The sequence below is a fragment of the Staurois parvus genome, unplaced genomic scaffold (genome assembly GCF_062004578.1).
Source record: "Staurois parvus isolate SC_StPar_1 unplaced genomic scaffold, SC_StPar_1.0 ptg000432l, whole genome shotgun sequence".
In the NCBI taxonomy this organism is placed as follows: domain Eukaryota; kingdom Metazoa; phylum Chordata; class Amphibia; order Anura; family Ranidae; genus Staurois; species Staurois parvus.
Genome location: NW_028318228.1, coordinates 12,323,276 through 12,343,788, shown reverse-complemented (window position 1 = coordinate 12,343,788; position 20,513 = coordinate 12,323,276). Strand labels below are relative to the sequence as shown.

At 42.4% G+C, this 20,513-nt stretch overlaps 2 protein-coding genes across 2 annotated transcripts in view; one reads left to right on the top strand and one right to left on the bottom strand.

Annotated features, from left to right (window-relative positions):
* MRPS11 (mitochondrial ribosomal protein S11) overlaps positions 1–737 on the bottom strand; it is a 57,672-nt gene extending 56,935 nt beyond the window's left edge. Inside the window, exon 1 of the mRNA XM_089687666.1 lies at positions 615–737. Within this exon, the coding sequence (XP_089543792.1) occupies positions 615–664 (50 nt within the window). The 5' untranslated portion in view covers positions 665–737. The remainder of the gene's footprint in view (positions 1–614) is intronic.
* A 409-nt stretch (positions 738–1,146) lies between these two features.
* On the top strand, positions 1,147–19,147 carry MRPL46 (mitochondrial ribosomal protein L46). The gene is made up of 4 exons (XM_089687665.1): positions 1,147–1,368; positions 8,025–8,220; positions 14,570–14,743; positions 18,845–19,147. Exons 1-4 carry the CDS (start codon positions 1,165–1,167, stop codon positions 19,093–19,095), a joined length of 825 nt encoding a protein of 274 aa, XP_089543791.1. The 5' UTR covers positions 1,147–1,164; the 3' UTR covers positions 19,096–19,147.
* The last annotated feature ends 1,366 nt before the right edge of the window (positions 19,148–20,513 follow it).

The window sequence follows — 20,513 nt, the reverse complement described above, 5'->3', positions numbered from 1 at the left end:
GCATGGGGGGAGGAGACAAGGGAGCTAGAGAGCAGGAGGTCGTGCAAGGAGCGGAGAGTACGGTTTGGGTGATATTTAGAGACAAGATCGGTGATGTAATTTGGGGCAGAGTTCTAAATGGCTTTATACGTTATTGTTTTGAATCACTGAAAGTGGAGGAAAATCCAACATTTTGGGTTGTCACCAGAACAGGAAGAGAGGGAAATCTTCCCATGGGGACACTAGTTCTGGTGACAGCCACTTAGGAGGGATTTCCTGTCACTTCCTGTTTTGGCTAGGGAACAGGAAGTGAAGGGATATCTGCCCAATGGGGGGGGGGGGGCACAGATGGCAAAAAGAAAATACCTGACAGGGGTCATAACCCTCCCTTACTCTCTCCAGAGGTAGGCATGGGTGACAACCTATCACAGGACCACACTTGGAGTCACTGAGCTCCTGAGAGCGACCCATTCTTTCACAAATGTTTATAGAAGCAGTCTGCATGCCTAGGGGCTTGATTGTATACACCTGCGACCATGGAGGTGATTGGAACACCTGAATCACATGATATGGAGATATAAATATAATTCTTTTTTTTTTTTTGCCCCATTCCCCGCGGCACGGCCTCCACTCACCCACATGTCTCCAGCAGCCCCCAGGCTGCCCCCCTCACCGCACCATTCATGTTTCCCGATACCAGGAGCTCACGCTGGAAGGTCACAAGGGTCAAACCATCTCACCACCCGGCGAGGGGAGAGCCAACATCAATGTCACAGTAATACGCGACATAAAAATCCTTTTAAGCGCACAAAGCACCCTTTATTAATATTTATTTTTTTATATACAAAATGATTAAGCATGGCCAAATACGATTTGCTCGTTAAAATACTTTTTGAAATTAAATACACCCCCCCCAGGCTATATCAATGGGCTGTCCCAGCTAAGACCGCACCAAAACGAAAGGGAGGGTTAAACAATGTTGGCAGAATGAATTATTGATTGTAACAAAAAAAAATAATGAGCTTATTTTTTATGAAAGTAATAATAGAGAAGGGTAAGTGTTGAAGTCTACTGTGCGGTTTTCAGTACATGGTTTATTTTTGTCCCCCCCCCACCCACTGAATATACATTGGTTCGGTCGTCTGTACGGAGCAGTCAAGGCGGCTTGACGTCTGGCGTTCCAAGATGGCGGCGCCGGTACGGAGGTTGTTGCTGGGGGCGCTGTCATGCCGGACGGTGGCGGCGCGGTTGTTAGGAGGGCGGGGGTTGGCGTCGTCTGCGGCCGGCTCGTCGTGGATGCTACACGGGGCGGTGTGCCTGAAGAGGCCGGCTGTGGTGTCACCCAGGAAGTCCGCCCTACAGCAGGAGGTGGACAATATTCTGCAGCAGGTAGAGCCCGGCGCCCGAGGAGAGGGGGGGAGGGGAGATCAGAGCCTGCACGGCTCTTCTAAATAGATTATTACTGGAGGAACTTTTATTATTAGCTGTGGATGGGTTTGAAAAGGGTCAGAGCCCCTGCTAGGTTTTTATTGTCTGTGTTCCCATGACAACCAAGAAGCCCCTCACTTTGGAGGCATTTCCTGTCACTTCCGGTTTGGGCTATGGGACAGGAAGTGAAGGGAAATCTCCACAATAGGGCCACAGATGGCAAAAAACCTGACAGGCCCTTACACTAAGATTGCATGTTGTGGAAATATGCGTGTTCCCACATTGTGCGTCCCAGTTGTAGCTATGCGGTGCTGCCACCCTAATGTTAACCCCTTCCCAACCAAAGTCATTAGTACAGTGATCAGTATATATATATAATTTTTTTTTTTTTTTTAGCACTGATCACTGTATTAGTGTCTCTGTTCCCAAAAAATGTCAGTGTAAAAATGGCCGCCGGAGTACCGCAGTCCAACTTTAAGTCGCTGCACTTTGCAGGAATGTGTGTGATTTGCATTGTTCTTACAACACGCAAACATGAACCAGGGTTATAACCCGTCGGGTTTTTTTAAGCCATCTGTGTACACAATGGGGAAACTTGACCTTCACTTCCTGCCCCATAGCCAAAACAGGAAGTGAGAGGAAAGCCCTTTAACCACCTCCCGCCATATAGTAATATGACGGACGCAAGTTGGTTCTCTCGTTCTGGGAGGATGTCATACGACGTCCTCCCATTCTCAACGTTTATGCGTGACTCAGGGAGTCCCTCAGACACAGAGGATCACTGATCACGGAAAGAGCCGAAGATGTCGGCTCGGTCATGTGATCAGCTGTGTCCAATCACAGCAGATCACATGTAAACACGGAAATGCCGGTTATCAGCATTTCTCTCGAGCTGTCACGCTGACAGAGGAGAGCCGGTAATCGGCTTTCCGTGGAGGGGACATGCACACTGATCATCGGGGCACTGATGATCCGTGTGCCCTGATGATCAGTGTAGCCCCAGCAGTGCCACCTGTCAGTGTCCATCAGTGCCTTGTGTCAGTGCTCATCAGTGTTTCATGCCAGTGCCCATCAGTGCCACATATCAGTGTCCATCTGAGCTGCCTTTCAGTGCCGCCTATCAGTGCCCATCAGTGATGCCTGTCAATGCCCATCAGTGCCACCTACCAGTGCCTCCCCATCAGTGCCTATCACTGCAGCCTCATTAGCGCACATCAGTGAAGGAGAAAAATCACTTATTTACAAAATGTTATAACAAAAACTAAGAAATGTTTTTTTCTAAATTTTCAGTGGTTTTTGGTTTAAGAAAAAATAAAAACCCCAGAGGTGATTAAATACCACCAAAATAAAGCTCTATCTGTCACAAAAAAATGATAAAAATTTCATATGGGTACAATGTTGTATGACCGCGCAATTGTCACTCAAAATGCGACAGCGCTGAAAGCTGGAAATTGGCCTGGGCAGGAAGGGGGTAGAAGTGCTCTGTAGGCTAGTGGTTAAAGTAAGGGATTCTCTGGCTGTCATGGGAACACAGCAAACAACAGGGGCTCTAACCCCTTTCAACCCTATCCAAAGCTAATAAAAATCCTTTAGTTATACTTTTATCTAGATGTATGGCTAGAGCATTTTTTTGTTGTCGCCATCTGTGTCCCCATTGGGGAGGTTTCTCTTCACCTCCTGTCCTATACAGTAAGTCCCCGACTTACGAATAAGTTCCGTTCCGGGAGAATGTTTGTAAGTCGGATTTGTTCGTAAGTCTGACAAAGTGAGTCTTAGGGCTCATGTACACTGCTGCTGATAAACTCACGTTTAGGATCTGTTAAGCGGTTTTTTTTTTTTCTGCAGCCCCTGAACTCTCCCTAATGTTTTCCTATGTGTCCGTGTACACATCTTCATTTACAGGCATTTGAGTTTACAGATGTTTTTTTTGAACCCAGAAAACTTGCGTTCAGCAGTAGATTATATCAGCGGTTCAAACGCAAAACGCTTGTAAACGCAGCTAACCTCGTTTATAGGCGTTTGCCGTTGAAATTTTTTTTTTAACTCTTCCATTTTTTCATCATGAAAAATGCATGCAAAGTGTTTTCCCGGTACTCAAATGGACCCGGTACACCATACTTTGAGGTTTTGCATGAAAGAAAATATGTTAGACACTGCTGCAATAATTTCTGCACAGAAATGAGCTGGAACACATCCAAACACCACAAAAAAAAAAGACAGCTAATCTCAACAAATACTGCTCTCTGCTTCTGCTCTCTCTATTTCTCTCAAAATGTCTGAAATAGTTAATTTTTTACTGTTTTTTTCAGGGCATTCTGGAAGGTCTCCTGAGGTTATCTTAAAAAAAAAACCAAAAAAAAAATCTCATAAATGCAGCTAAACGGACGTTATTTAGTTATGTTTTCCAGCAGTCAGTGTACATGGGGTCTTATACACCTTTGACACAAATATACAATGTAAACCATAAAAAAATCACACACAAAAATACTGTAAATATACCATTTTTACTTTTCCAGTTTCATAAAAATGGTGGTACAGTACCACAACTGGCACGTAGTGGAAGAGAGTTACTAAATGAAGGAGGGGGGGTAGGTGGGAGATGGTGGAGCTAAAGGATCATCAGCAATAGGAGATGGAGGGCAAGATAGAATTTCACTCACACCTGATGTTGATGACCCAGGTTTTTTGATGGATTCTATTCTGTCTACCTTCTGGAAAAAATGATCCAGTGATGAGTAGTAGCTCTTTTTTTTTTTTTTTTCTCCTCATAGATGACTCTGTAGCACTGGATGGCATTTTGAATGGCTGCTGCAACCTTTGTGTATCGTTCTACGTTGGGGGTCCTGTGCCTCATAAACTAACAGTGCCTCTTCAAGTAAAGAAAATCCCCTCGCCATTTCCTGTGTTGTGAATCTCGTTGGTTCTTCAGTTACATCTTCCTCTTGGCTCTCTTCGTCTTTTCGCTGGACCTCTAATTCCATCAGGTCCTCATTAGTAAGCTCCTCATGTTGCACAGCAAGGAGTTCAATGAAGTCATCCTCTTGCAGATCTAGCTCCAGCTTCGTGCTAAGGGTCAGTAAGTTGTTGAAGACCTCTTTGGACTCCTTACCCATCGTCTCAAGTCCATGAACTTCATGAACAAACTGCGGGTAAAGGTTCTTCCAAACACCATTCATGGTGACAGCTGAAACCTCACACCAAGCAAAGTTGATTTTTTTTTTTTGGCTTTGTAGATGCTATAGTCCTTCCAAAATTGGCGCAAGGTTGTTCCTGTTTCATCAATAGCCTTCATTGCCTGACGAAAAGTGTGTTGTAAATATTTAAAATATGTAAATATTTTATGTAAATATGCAACCCCAGGACAGATTTGTAGGGCTACTACCTGGTCCAATTAAAACTCCTTCTTTAAGCATTACAGACTTGACCTGGTCTCGGTAGAGGAGCAGGCCTTCGGACGCAAGGTTCTACAAGCAGTGGTCCTGCTCTAGGGGCGAGTGCTCGTGTATCCTCTCAGGTGCTGTCCTAAAAGACAAGGAGGGGAAAAAGCAAAGTTATACTTCCGATAACTCCTTTTTTCCAGGAGTCTTTCAGGACAGCGCCAGTTACCCACCCTTTTTAGCAGTTGACTATACGGTAAGGTTCTCTTTCTTTTTTTTTTTTTTTTTTTTTTTTGTGTGTCTCCCCAGGTGACCGGAGATGCTGAATCATGAACTGAGATCAGAGTGGGGGAGGCCGGACTTTTATTCTGGGTGGAGGTGTTTCCTCAGGTGGGGAGGAGCCAAGGTCTCTCAGGTGCTGTCCTGAAGGACTCCTGGAAAAGGTGTTACCGCAAGTGTATCCTTGTTTTGGTTTTTTTTTTTTTTTTTTTTTTTTTCTATTTTACCAGTTCTGCGTCGCCCTATAACAGAATAACTGCTACAGGGCAGCACTGGTGCGCAAAATCACGTGTGTGTGTGTATGTACGTATGTGTATAATGTATGTGTGATTTTGCAATTCTGGGTAGCGCCCTACCCATGCCGCCATTCGCAGCCTCGGCTGTCAATCATCGGGTCCTGGCCAGTGATTGATCAGCGGCACCCAGTGATCGCCGAGTAGCTCCCATGGGGGAGAGACCTGTATATAAACAACACATTTCTCCCCTGTCAGCGCCAGCACACTGCTTTGTATGGCCATACAAAGCAGTGTGCTTTATAGTGAAGCACACACACAGCCCACTTAGTGACACAGCACACAGTTAACCCTTTGATCACCCCAGATGTTAACCCCTTCCTGCCCAGTGCCATTAGTACAGTGTCAGCGCTTTTTATTTGCACTGATTACTGTATTAATGTCACTGGAGATGTTAGTGATGCCAAGTCAGTTCCCCCCTTTGTCGGAATGCCCACCGCAGTCCCGCTATAAGTCGCTGATCGGATCGCTGCCATTACTAGTGGGGAAAAAAAAATTCCATTATCTATACCGCCATTTGTAGATGCTATAACTTTCAGGGAAACCAATTAATTTACATGTCTTGGGATTATTTTTTTTTTTTTTTTTAGCAAAGACATGTAGCAAAATACATTTTTGTCCTAAACTTTATGACGAAATTTGATTTATCCCAATTTTTTACTGAACATGTTTAATCTCCCTGGAGGTATTCCCGAGTGTAGCTCGTGGTAAAGTTTCAGCACCGCAAGCGGTAACCCCGAGCTACACTCGGGAATACCTTGCAGCGTTGCTCCGGGATCTCTTCTGCACTTACCTTGTCCTGCGCTCCTGTGATGTTCCCCCTGCAGCGTTCCCGGCAATGTACCAGTAAAGTCCCATTTGTTTTTTTTTGTGGTTCTTTATAAATAACAAACATGTCTATACTTAGCTGCTGTCTGCACTGGTTTTGCACAGAGCAGCCTGGAGTCTCCTCTTCTCAGGTCCCCCGCAGACCCCTCCTGTCTGTCGGGTGCCCCCACAACAAGCAGCTTGCTATGGGGCCACCTGCTACTCCGTGTGTCTATTCACACACGGAGCTGAGGTTTTCCCCCGCCCCACCTCACTCCTCACTGGCTGTGATTGACAGCAGCAGGAGCCAATGGATCCCGCTTGCTGTCTCAGCCAATGAGGAGGCAGAGACCTGGGAAAGCCGAGGCTGTCATTCACATCGATGCATCACTATGAGGCTCAGGTAAATATTGAGGGGGCTGGGGGGATGCTGCACACAGGTTTTTTTACCTTCTTGCAGGTAAAAAACCCTCAGCCTTTACAACCACTTTAACCTCTTGCCGTCCGCCTGCTGTTTATAAACGGCAGGGTGGTGGCAGTCCAGGGGCGGGCTGCCGTTCATAAATGGCACCCGCCTTTCCTAGCTGTGCGCGCTCCCTGGGAGCGCGCACCACCGCGATCCGGTGCCCACTGTGTCCTCCGGACACAGTTAAACACCGATCGTCGGACGGGACCTCTGTACGAGGTCCCGATCATGTGATCACTGATTGGCGAATCAGTGATCACATGCAAAGTAGTAAGCAAGATGTCACTTGTGACATCATTGCTTTACTACGTGTGAAATCTGTGAATGATCAGAGTTCACATGGTACAAGGCTATTCACAACAGCCTTGTACCATGTGACAAGCTGTGACCAATCACAGCTCACTCAGTGTTTCTCAATGACTGCAAGAATGCAGACAGAGAGAAAGAGAAATGAAATTGCTTTTACATCCTTTATGGGTGTAAAAGCAATCCGTGTAAAAAAAAAAAAAAAAAAAAAAAAAAAAAATCACCCCCCCACAAGTAGTACAGTGTCACCATGGTGACAGTATGTAAAAAAAATAATATAAAAAATGTAAAAAAAAATGTTTAAAAATTATAATTTTTGGTTATAAACTAATTTGGATTTTTTTTTTGACTAAAAAGATAACGGAATAAATTTTGGTCAAGATTTATGATGAAATATTTATTTATTTGCAAAATTTTATAAAAAAAACACTTTTTTTCAAAATTTTTGGACTTTTTCATTTACATAGTAAATAAAATAAAAATCCCAGCGGTGAATAAATACCACCAAAATAAAGCTTTATCTGTCTCAAAAAAATGGTAAAAAATTCATATGGGTACAGTATTGCATGACCGTGCAATTGTCATTCAAAATGTGATAAACGCTGAAAGCTGAAAATTGCCCTGGACAGGAAGGGGGTAAAAGTGTCCGGACAGGAAGTGTTTAAGTGGTTAAAGAAGCAAAGCATATTATTACAGGTAAAGATCCTCCTTTTTTATAAAAAAAAAAAAAGTTGTCCTTTTAAGAGCAATTCGGTAGTTGTTTTTTTTTTTTTTTGTCTCTTGAAATGCCACTAAAGCAGGCCATAGATGGTTTGAGTTTTGGCCAGTTCTGCAGGGACCAGCAAAAATTATAACCATGTATGGGAAAGCTGATTGTACCCAAGTCGATGCATCTATTGTTTGGGTGCAACCAGCAGATTTGTCATGCAAGTATTGCCAGTGATTGTGGCCTCTAGTAATCCCTGTGTTCTCCAGGCAGGGACGGCTCCCTCCTTGTTGCAAGAAAAAAAATAATCATCTAAGGCCTGCCTTACCATTCACTGTTCTATTATGAGTAATTGTTCTGTATTTTTTTTATTTTATTTCCAGATTGAGTTGGAGAAAAGTTTGTTCTCTGATCATGAGATTCAGCTTATCGAAGATGCAGTTCGCCTGCAGGCTAAACTTTCTGATGACTATGATGCTGATTTTGACTCTGATGGCAAGGGTATTATGATGGCGCAAGATCTGGAAGACATGTGGGAGCAGAAGTGGAAGGCGTTTAAGCCTGCTCCAGGAATAACAGGTATCAAATAGAAATACCCTACATAGTATGTAGCAGCTCTTCTCAAACTGTTTAACCCAGAGGAACGTTTACAATCTTCAGGTGTTGTGAAACTCTTACTAAAACCAAATAAAAGAAGTGTGGTTTTCAAAAACAACAAATATTTATACTCGCCTAGGGAGGTGCAGCATTGATCCAAGCTGCATCTGTTGCCTGCTGGCTTTACAATGAGAAGTGCGCAATCAGACTGCTGATTTCTGAGTGTTTGTGTCCACTCCGAGTGCAGCGTGGTGACTGTCAGTCACCGGCTCTCTGCTCTATCTCTCCAGCGCTCACTGGAGTGCTGAGCTGTGAAGGGGACAGGAGAGGCTGGCTCAGGCTCTCTCCTGTGCACTGAGAGGCTGAGCCAGCTGCTGGTCAGGCATCTGAGTGGATGCTGATATTGTCAGGATCCCTGCAGAGCCTGGACTGCCTCAGTGATGTCAGCCAACAGCAGGCTTTAGTCCACACCTGTAACCCATAGGAGAAGAAACTGGATCAGTTTGGTCTCTGTGCTGGGACTGTGCAATGAATGCACTCTCAGCACAGAAACATTGGCCACACAGTGACACGTTTGTTGCGTGTGGGTGTTTAACCATTTGCCGCCCGCCCTATGGCTGAATGGCGGGCGGCAAATGTCATTAGCGTTCCGGGTGGATGCCATATGGCGTCCTCCCGCACATGCGCATATTTCGCTCCTGCAGAGCGGCGCAGCCTGTCACCGGCCGTGTACCTCGGACACGGCCTTTGACAGATCTGAGTATCGGCCCCCTTGCCGGTACCATGTGACCTGCTGTGACCAATCACAGCAGGTCACATGACAGTTGTATACAATGAATGGCTTCATTCATGTCATCCATTGTATACTAGTGTCTAGCTGTGAATGGTCACAGCTACTAATCACATGCACATGTCATGTGATTAGCTGTGGCCAAATCACAGCTAAGCACAAAAGAAAAAAAAAAAAAAACCCTGAATGAATCAATGTCATTCAGGTAAATGCTTGCTTATAGCAAAGTAATTCTTTGCTGTAAGCAAATTGTGTAAAAAAAAAAAACAAAAAAAAAAAAAACTGATCACTTCCCCAAAGTAGTACAATGTTACTATGGTAACATTGTACTACTTTGGTCATAGTGAAATATGAAAAAAAAAAATTATATATAATTTTATATAAATTTTCTTTTTTTTTTTTTTTTTTCATACTGTCACCAGTCAGTGTCCCTGATCACCGCCATGCCAGTTATATGATGATGCTGTACTGCACTGGTGACAGTATGTAAAAAAAAAAAAAAAATAGTGAAACTAATTTTTTTTTCATTTTTTTTCATTTTCCGAAAAATTATGACAAACATAATACAACTTCAAAAAACTCGCCATTCCTCTTATGAAGTACGTCGGACTGTCTACTCTGCAAAAAGGGGTCATTTGGGGGATATCTGTACTATTCTGACATTCTTGGACCTCAAGAAATTAGATTGGCTGTCAGTACTTCAGGATTGATCAATATTCAGATCTATACCATAGTTTGTGAACTCTATAACTTTCCTACAAACTAAATAATACATCCTAATTTGGGTTATTTTCACCAAAGACATGTAGCAGAATACATCTCGGCCTAAATTTATGAAGAACAATTATTTATTTGTAAACTTTTATAACAGAAACAAAGAAACATATTTTTTTTTTTTTCAAAAGTTTTGGTCTTTTTTTGTTAATTTAGCAAAAAATAAAAACCCCAGCGGTGATTAAATACCACCAAAAGAAAGCTCTAGTTGTGTAAAGAAAATTATAAAATTTTAGTTTGTGTACAATGTTGTATGACCGCGCAATTGTCATTCAAAGTGTGAGAGCGCTGAAACCTGAAAACAGGCCTGGGCAGGAAGGTGAAAAATTGCCCGGTATTGAATTGGTTAAAGGCTATATTCACCTTTTTTTTAAGTTTAAAAAAAAATAAAAAATTTAAATGCACATCTGAAAGCTTTGTACAGGCTTTTAGTTAGAAAGCTGGAGGAAGTGTTAGTGGGCTAGGAGTGTGCTGATCGGTGCCCTCGTTGTTCCATGAGTACTTGTCTGTCGTTGTAATATATGGGACTTGTAGTTCATTCACAGATGCCTGTGAATGAATGATGTGGTTGTGCGGATAAAGCGCCACACAGCTGTGCCCATTTTAAATGTGGTTGCAAGGGAGAGGAACCCTCGTCACGGGGAAGGGAGGGCTGGGAGATGCTCCAATATATTCTTCATGAACTTATTCTTTAACCCTTTCGCTGCCAGGTCCTTACATCATGTGGACCTGACAGCGGGGGGTTTACACGCACGCACCCTTCCGATGGCTGGAGATTGTGTGTGCATCTGACAAGCAGACTTCTGTCTGTCAGATGGAAGCAGATTGCATGCACCCTTCCTGTCCCGGTAACGGCGTTCTGCCACGCACATGTATTCCGGGCTCCGCTTGCCCTTCTGCAGGCCTAGGTCCAGCATAGTTGGTGCCACCGGATAGAGGGCAGGGAGCAGAGCAGACACACGTCCGCTCTCCTCCCCTTCTTGTTGCTGACCCGTAATCAACATGTGAAACACCACTTCTGGGTTCCCAAGGTAATGCAGTGCAATCTGTACTGCGCAGGGTAGACATCCAGGGTCTTTTAATACCTGGATGTCTCATTTAAAGAGAACCTATCAACACGAAAGTACATAGACTTTTTGTCCCCCTGTGTGATGGGGAAAAAAAAGTTAAGGGGGAAAAAAAAAAAATTACATTGTGTGCTTGGGTGCAACTTTAACATTTAACAATCTCCCCCCAAAAATGTTGAGGCCCCGCACATATACAAATGTAAATGCATGTTTCGGGGGCACCTGCATATAAAAAAAATGTAGATTACGATACATGTTGCATATTGCTGCGCACGCCGGAGTTGGAGAAAAATTTCTAGCACCAGACCTCCTCTGTAATGATAAACTGATGATCTATAAGGGGCTTTTTAAAGTGTCTCCTATAGAAAATATAGGGTACTGAAGTTTGTCGCCATTTCGCCTGGCAGTACTAGGGTCGTTGGTTCGAATCCCAGCCACGGCACCTCCTGCCTGGAGTTTGCATGTTCTTCCTGTGCCTGCGTGGGTTTCCTCCGGGTACTTCGGTTTTCTCCCACACTCCAGATATGCTGGTAGGTTAATTGGCTCCTGTCTAAATTGTCCCTAGTATGTGTAAGTTTGAATGTGAGTTAGGGACCGTAGATTGTACGCCCGTTGAGGGTTAGGGACTGATGTGAATGTACAATATATACGCAAAGCGATGCGCAAATTGACGGTACTATATAAGTATCTGTAATAACTAATAATAACTGAGTACTGTCCGTGATACTTTTTTTATATACACGAACATACAATTTTGAGGACAAGCTTTGGGGGGTATGTCCCCTTCTTCGAGGTCTAAGCAGTACAATTACAAATCACAAAGTAGAATGTTAGAAGGGATTGAAAAAAAAAAAAAAACTACAGATAAGATGCATCAAAAGCGAGGGGGGGAGGGGATACTACACTCACGCAGAGGGGGTCAAGCTTCAGCTAATAGTCATAAAACTGTTGGATAATGATTGAGGAATCCCATGTCCAAGTTAAGGCCCTTATCTTTTGTGTCAAATAGAATTATCATTCTTAGTTCAAATGTTTTTCTTTTCTGGATGGATTTGAATTTTCCTTTCAGAACTAAAACATTGAGGTCTCCCATTGTGTGGTCCGGTTGTGCGAAATGGTGTCCCACAGGTGTGCAGAAGTCATCTTCTTTATGTTCCTTGATGGTATGTCTGTGCAAATTCATCCTTGTTTGCAACTTCTGTCCTGTTTCGCCAACATAAGATCCTTTGCTGCATTTTCTGCACTGGATAAGGTACACAACATTACTGGAGGTGCAGCTGTATGATCCGGACAGTACTCAATTGTTTGTCGCAAATGCACTAATACGGCTAAAATCACCTCAACTAATAATAAAATATTTCACAGCCACACACAAATTTAAGGTTTGACATGTTCGGTATCTATTTACTTTATACAACATCATCTTTATATCTTACCAAAAAATTGTGTAATGTGTTTGTATGTCCTAAAATGAACTTCAGTGTATTTTTTACAGAATTTTGTGTTTCCTTGGCTTTTGTGGTGATATTGTGTGACATAAAAAATGGCAGCTGCTGCTGTTTTTTATTTTCTAGGTTGTCTGCTTTCAGAAAATATATACTGTGTTGGGGGTTTATGCAGTCTTCAGGCCTAAATAGATTTTTTTTTTTTTAATGTGCAAAAAATGGCACTGGCAAGGACAAAGTTAACCACTTGCCCTCCTGAGGATTTACCCCCCTTAATGACCAGGCCTCTTTTTGCTACTCGGCGCTGCACTAATTCAACTGATAATTGCGCGGTCATGCAATGCTGCACCCAAATGACATTTACGTCCTTTTTTTTTTTTTTTTTTTTTTTTTCACACAAATAGAGCTTTCTTTCGGTGGTATTTGATCACCTATGCGCTTTTTATTTTTCACGCTATAAACAAAAAAAGATCAAACATTTTGAAGAAAAACAATATTTTATTTTCAGCTATAAAAAATATATAATAAACTCAAAGTTAGTCATAAATTTCGGCCAAAATGTATTCTGCTACATGTTTTTGGTAAAAAAAAAATCCCAATAAGTGTATATTGCTTGCTTTGTGTGAAAGTTATAGCGTCTACAAACTATGGTATAGATACTGCAGTTTACGCCATTTTTTTGCTATACAGCGCTGCGCTAGTTTAACGGACAATTGCGCGGTCATGCAATACGGTACATAAATAAAATTTACATCCTTTTTTTTTTTTTTTTTTTTTCCCCCACAAATTGAGCTTTCTTTCGGTGGTATTTGATTGCCTGTGCATTTTTTTTTTTTTTTGCGCTATAAAAAAAAAAAGGCTGACAATTTTGATGAAGAAAAACAATATTTTGGACTTTTTGCTATAAAACCTGTCCAGTAAAAAAAAGTTAAAATCAAGTTTAGTCATAAATTTCTGCCAAAATGTATTCTGAGACATGTCTTTGCTACAAAAAAACCCCCAAATATGTGTAAATTAATTGGTTTACATGAAAGTTATAGCGTTTACAAATGGCGGGAAAGATGCTGGGATTTTTAAATTTTTATTTATATATATATATATATATATATATATATATATATATATATATATATATTTTTTCTTTTATATACTAATAATGGCGGCGATCAGCGACTTATGGCAGGACTGCGGCAGACATTCTGACACTAGGGGGGAACTGACTTGGGGTCACTGACATCCCCAGTGACACCAATACAATGATCAATGCAAAAAAAAAAAAAAAACACTGACACTGTACTAATGGCACTGGGGAGGAAGGGATTAACTTTTTTATTTACTGAAAGGGTTAACTGTGTGAGGGGAGTGTTTTACTAGGGGGTGGGGGTGTGTACTGCTCAGGAACACACTGATCTGGAGAGATAGCAGAGGTGTAGTGTAAACACTGCAGCCTTAGTCTGTCAGTGAGTGCTGATAATCGCCGGGACACGGTAGGTAATGACCGACCGTGACCCGGCGACTGACACCCGCAATCGGCAGGGCGGGCATGCGCCTCCTACCTGTTTTGCAAACGCACGGTTTAAAACATGGTTTTGTCCAGCCCTGCCAACCTGCCACCGTATTTCTACAGTGGCTGGTCGGCAAGAAGTTAAAGCCCACCCTTTTGCAGTCACACGTGTTATGTGGGTGGCAACAGGTTTAATCAGAGAAGCCTTTGAAATAACTTGCTGTTCTCAGGGAACCCTGCTGATAATGACCATATTAATCAGCATGGGTGCCCACTCTGGCCCTCCAGGCACTGTGGAACTACAAGTCCCATCATGCCTTTGGAAGTTATGCTTGTAACTGTCAGCCTTGCAATGCTTAATGAGACTTGTAGTTCTGCGACACCTGGAGGGCCACAGGTCGAACACCCATGTTCTATAACTCGCACAGAGTACATTTAGTTGGATGGTCTGTAGGAAAAATTCTTTTTTTTTTTTTTTTTCTTCTTTTTCTTTTTCTTTTTTTTTTTACATTTGTGGTTAGAATCCTCCCCTTACAGATAAGTAAAAAGTTCAGTAGTTTGGTTATCTGAGATGCAAAAATTGTTTAGGGAACCTCTGGAGGAGCCGTAGAGTTCCACAGAACGTGGTTGAGAGAGGCTGGTCTAGCAGCTTCATTACCAGCATAGTAGATTTAGTACTTCAGTATTGGTTGAATACAATGGGATTGCAATCAGACTTCTCTCTAATTGCCAAGCCTTATATGTTTTGCAGAAGCCGATAAGAAGAATGACCGGTCATCATTAAACAGGAAGCTAGAAAACACGCTGGTTCTGCTGGTTAAGGAAAGACTTGGAAATGAAGATATTTGGATGTTCCCTCAGATGGCCTGGCAGGCTGGGGAGACTATGAGACAGACGGCAGAGCGAGCTCTGTCCACATTGGCAGGTAATGTGGTTCTAAATGTGGCTGTGTTTTCTCTACCACTACAGCAAAGTGAAACTTTTTATTTGTGAAAGTAAATAAATCAATTTTCCCTGAGTATTGCATAAAGCTCCTGAGCTGAAAACCTGAGTTTTTACATATTAAAGAGGTCAAGGTAGTTAGCCAACTTGTATCCCTGAACTGAACTTTGGAATAATTCTCTCCCTCTGTTTCTCCTCCACATCTTTCCTACTCTTTTGAGAGAGAGATAAAAAGAAAAAAAAACGAAGTAGCCAACAATCTCATACATGATTAAGTCTTTTATAGAAAAAGAAAACTGTTGATTATAATTATTGTGTAATTATATTTAGGCAGTTAAAGTGGACCATGTGTGCAATTTCGTCTCATTACTGATGAGACTATATGGTGATATAAACAAATTTGGCTCAGAAACCAGCGAAAGACTTTAGATTTAAAGAAAAAAAAGGGGGGGTTAGTTGGATCCTCTGGCACCTTTTTATTGTTGTCTTTTGTCTTTTTATATAGGATATTTTCCCATCACTTTTTAGTCAATGTTGAACAGAAAATGAAGGGTATTTTTTTTTTTTTTTTTTCTTCATTTTGGATAGAGTAAGGAGGGTTGTCACCTGTTAGATTTTTTTTTTTCTTCCTCCACCGTCTGTGTCCCATGGTGGAGATTTTCCTTCACTTGTCCTATAGCCAAACAGGAAGTGAGAGGAAATTCCTGCAAATTAAGAGAATGCTTTGGGGACTCCTAGGTCACCAGAACTAGTGTCCCCATTGGAAAATTTCCCCTCTATTACTTTTCTGGGGATAACCCAAAATGGGAGTTTTTCTTTTATTTTCAATAATGATAAACCGGACAAAGAGAGAGGGGGGATCTCCACAGCAAACTGATAAGCTTTCTAATCCCTGCACTCTATCCAATCCACATTGGATAGCCACATCTTGATCCAGCAATGTACACAAAAGCAGCTTCACAAAAGCAGCTTCTCTCTTAGCACTCTCACTGGACAGGCAGCAGGTTGATCCATTGGCTCCCGATGCTGTCAATCACAGCCAGTGGGGGTTGGACCGAGCCACGATCTGTCTGTGAACAAGTGAACACCCACAAGTGCCCCCAGAGCAAGCAGCTTGCTATGGGGGCGCTCACAGAGGGGAGGAGCCAGGCGTGCTGCTGGGAGATCTGAGAAGAGGAGGATCAGGGATGCTCTGTGCAAAACCACTGCACAGAACAGGTAAGCATGATATGTTTGTTATTTAAGAAAAACTACTCATTTAGAATTTGAAGGCCAGAAGACTAACATTTCCCAAAGAGATACACAATGGCAGCACACAAAACACAAAATTTGACTAGCTGTGAGACTAGTCCATTCCACTTAATATGTTATAAGATGGGTGCCTTTTTAAAGTGGCGCTGTTAAACACTGACATTTTTCCTAGATGCTGCTGTAAAATTTTATTTGGGTTGTATAACCCCTTACCTCACAATGATTAGGCTGTTGTGTTACTTCTGTCAGCTTGTGTTCAATCTGTTAGGTTTAAGGGTGGTAATAATGCAAGTGGGGGGAAAAAAAAAACGCACAATAAAAAACAGATTTTTTTTTTTATCTTGAAGCACATGGACATCCCAAAGAGTAATATAAAAGATGTTAAATAAGAATGATCACCAGAAGAAACAGTCTGTTTCCATTTTTTCGGTTCCCCCAGAATAGCAGGCTACAGGTCCAGTCAGCTTGTGTTTAATGAGTACAGCTCAAGAAAAGGGCTTTCATTCACCAAAACACAAGCTGACCATAGCACAAGCTGAGGCTGCTTGGACAAGCTTGTGTTTTTGTAAAAGAGCTTTTTTTTTCTAGTTGCAATCATTCACAACACAAGCTGACAGTTTACACTCTGTGTCCTGAATAGCAGTCTGCAGCCTTGGAAACTAAAGATGACAGATGAAGAGACTGCACAATGTGTTTGGGAGGGGTGCAGAGGCTGTGCATCCTCTGTATGCATTGCTTTTCATGCCCTCTCTCCGTCTTGAAATGTCACTCAGAAACCTGTCTTCGTTGATCAGTGTTGTTGGATAGCTAGGGAGGTGGGTGGGGCTAGCTATCTGACTACACAGCTCAGAAACTCCTTCGCAGATTTAGATGGACACAAGTGCTATATGCACAGTATCTCCTGGGGGTTTTAATTGCTTCCTGTCTGGGTACAGTTAGTTCCATATATATATTTGGACATGGGCTGAAAGTGCACACTCAAAGGTTTAATTTGAGAGTATGTACATCCAAATTGGAGGAAGGGGTTAGGAATTATAACTCTTAAGAGCAGCCATCCCCCCTTTTTTCAAGGGACCAAAAGTCATTGGACAATTGATTTTAAAAGTGGTTTCATGGCTGGGTGTGGGCTACTCCTTCATTATTTCTTTAATTAAGGAGATAAAAGGTCTGGAGTTGATTCTAAGTGTGATATTTGTAATCTATTGCTGTGAAACAGGCCCTTGGAAGGCTTGAAAAACTAATCAAATCTATCAGAGATAGCAGCAACATTAGGAGTGCTAAATGAACAGGTTGGTACATTCAGAGGAAAAAAGAATGCACTGGTGAGCTCAGCAACCTAAAAAGGCATGGACATCCATGGGAAAACAACAGTGGAGGATGATCACAGAATCCTCTCTATGGTAAAGAAAAACCCATTCACAACATCCAGACAAGTGAAGGATACTCTCTAGGAGGTGGGCGTATCATTGTCAAAGTCTACAATCAAGAGAAGACTTTACAAGAGCAAATACAGAGGGTTCACCACAAGGTGCAAACCATTCATAAGCCTGAAGAATAAAAAAGCCAGATTAGACGTTGCCAAAAAAATATCTTAAAAAAAAAAAAAAAGCCAGACCAGTTCTGGAAAAGCATTCTTTGGAAGGATGAAACTGAAATTAATCTGTACCAGAATTATGGGAAGAAAAAAGTGTGGAGAAGGCTTGGAACAGCTCATTATCAAAGCACACAACGTCATCTGTAAACCATGGTGGAGGCAGTGTGATGGCATGGGCATGCATGGCTTCCAGTGGCACTGGGTCATTGGTGTTTATTGATGTGACAGAAGCAGACGGATTAATTCTGCAGTGTTTACAGATATACTGTCAGCCCAGATTCAGCCAAATGCACCAAAGTTGATTGGATGGCGCTTCACAGTACAGATGGACAATGATCCAAAACACACTGCAAAAGCAACCCAGGAGCTTTTGAAGGAAAAGAAGTGGAATATTCTGTGATAACCGAGTGAATCACCTGATCTCAACCCAAATGAGCACGCATTTCACTTGCTGAAGGCAAAACTAAAAGCAGAAAGAGCCACAAACAAAGAACAACTGAAGACAGCTGCAGTTAGAGCCTGGCACAGCATCAGAAAGGAGGAAACCCAGTCTTTGGTAATATCTATGGGTTCCAGACTTCAGGCAGTCATTGCCAGTAAAGGATTCTCAACAAAATATTAAAAATGAACATTTTATTTATGATTATATTTGTCTAATTACTTTTGATCCATTGAAAGAGGGATGGCTGCTCTTAAGAGCTTTAATTCCTAAACCCTTCCTCCAATTTGGATGTACATACCTGAGAATGTGCACTTTCAGCCCATATCCATTATATAACTATAGCTTGAAAATGTTTTGGTAAATACTTGAAAAAAATCTAAAATTGTGCCTGATATATAAATTTATATTCATGAATTCTCGATTTCTTTTTTTCACATACACACCTCCTCAGACGGGAACAGTAATATCTTGGTTGTAGATGCAGCAATGATTAGAACTTTTTTTTTTTTTTATAAATGTATGAGAAGTGTCAGGATTGGCCCAGACTGGAGGTGGTTAACTTTTTTATTCTTTTGTAAGCTGGTTAGCAATTGGTGTGGACAGTCATTTGTAACACCACTTGTGCTTCCAGTATTAAACTGTGTGGGCTCGTTTTGAAACTCAGCTCATAGGCAGTTCTTAGTCTTCTTTTAGCTGCAACCTTTTATTCATATTTTAAAGTAAGTTGTTTCAATTGGAATGCTACAGAGGCTGATAATGGGCTTTGCATAGTCAAGAATATCCTGTATTTTGCACAGGTGATGGTGCTGAGGCGAATTTCTTAGGAAATGCTCCCTGTGGCTTTTATAAGTACAAGTTTCCCAAGACAATGCGGACAGAAGACACGTTTGGAGCCAAAGTCTTTTTCTTCAAAGCAATGCTAAAGAGCCAGGGACTACAGACTTCAAAGCAAAAAGGGGAATATGTCTGGGTTAGCAAAGATGAACTGAAAGACTATTTAAAACCAGCATATCTATCTGCAGTGGAACAGTTTGTCATAGAAATCTAATCAATGTCAACCCATATTTAAACCCAATAAAGAGATTTTTTTTTGTAATGTTTTACTTGTCTGGTTTCTTCTGACTTGGTGAGAACATGAAGTAGCATCCCCGACATTAGAGTGAATGCAGAAATCGTCAGTTACACATCCTTCCAGAACATTATGCATATTTAAAAAAAAAAAACCTAGACAAAATATTCTTCTGACGTTGCAGGCCTACCGCATACCTGATTTCATGGTATTGGGGTTGATTTACTAAAGGAGTGGCAACTGTTTGCTTAGAGCAGGGGTCTCCAAACTGGTCTGGGGGCTGGATTCTGCCCTTTGCATGCTTCTATTTGGCCCTTGAGGCATTATTCCCCCACTGACAGCAGCAGTAGGGCATAGTTCCTGCCATTGATACTGGCGATGGGGCACTCTTCCCTCCCACTGACACCAATGATGGGGCACTCTTCCCTCCCACTGACACCAATGATGGGGCACTCTTCCCTCCCACTGATACCAATGATGGGGCACACTTCCTTCCACTGACACCAATGATGGGGCACTCTTCCCTCCCGCTGACATCAATGATGGGGCACTCTTCCCTCCCGCTGACACCAATGATGGGGCACTCTTCCCTCCCGCTGACACCAATGATGGGGCACTCTTCCCTCCCGCTGAGACCAATGACGGGGCACTCTTCCTCCCGCTGAGACCAATGACGGGGCACTCTTCCTCCCACTGACACCAATGACGGGGCACTCTTCCTCCCACTGACACCAATGACGGGGCACTCTTCCATCCCACTGAGACCAATGACTGGGCACTCTTCCCTCCCACTGACACCAATGATGGGACACTGTTTTTGCTTCCACTGACACCAGGACATTTTCTACTCTCACTGGCCATACTCCGGCCCCCAGAAGTCTTAAGCAGTAAACTGGCCCTTGGTTTAGAACATTTGGAAAAATGCTGGCTTGGAGGATAAGGTAAAGCTGCAAGAATAATTGTGTGGTGTGTTCCCCCCCCCCCCCCCCCCTTCTTGTACATAAAGGGCTATTCAAAGTGAACTCCACTTCACCTTATTTAAGTCCAGTAAATATCTAAAGCAAGCAATAGATTATACAATTTTCTTTCCTTCCACCATGGATGTAAGGAAAGAAAGTTGCTTGATTCCCCATCAACACTGACTGTTTCCCTCAGTGCTAATGTGTTCTTGCAGTGAGGAGCCTTTCCTGCCAGCAGAACACATTGATCATTGTCGGCTGCTATATCCTCTGGCAATGATCGTATGCAATAAAATCTGGCAGGCTGTTTGTACTAAAGTTGATCGATGGATTAACTTCAGTACGACCAGCCTTGCCCATAGATGGATCGAATATCGGCAATTATGCATCGGAAGCTTTCTGGTCCCCTCTAGTAACTGTGCTGGGTGTGTGCATGGC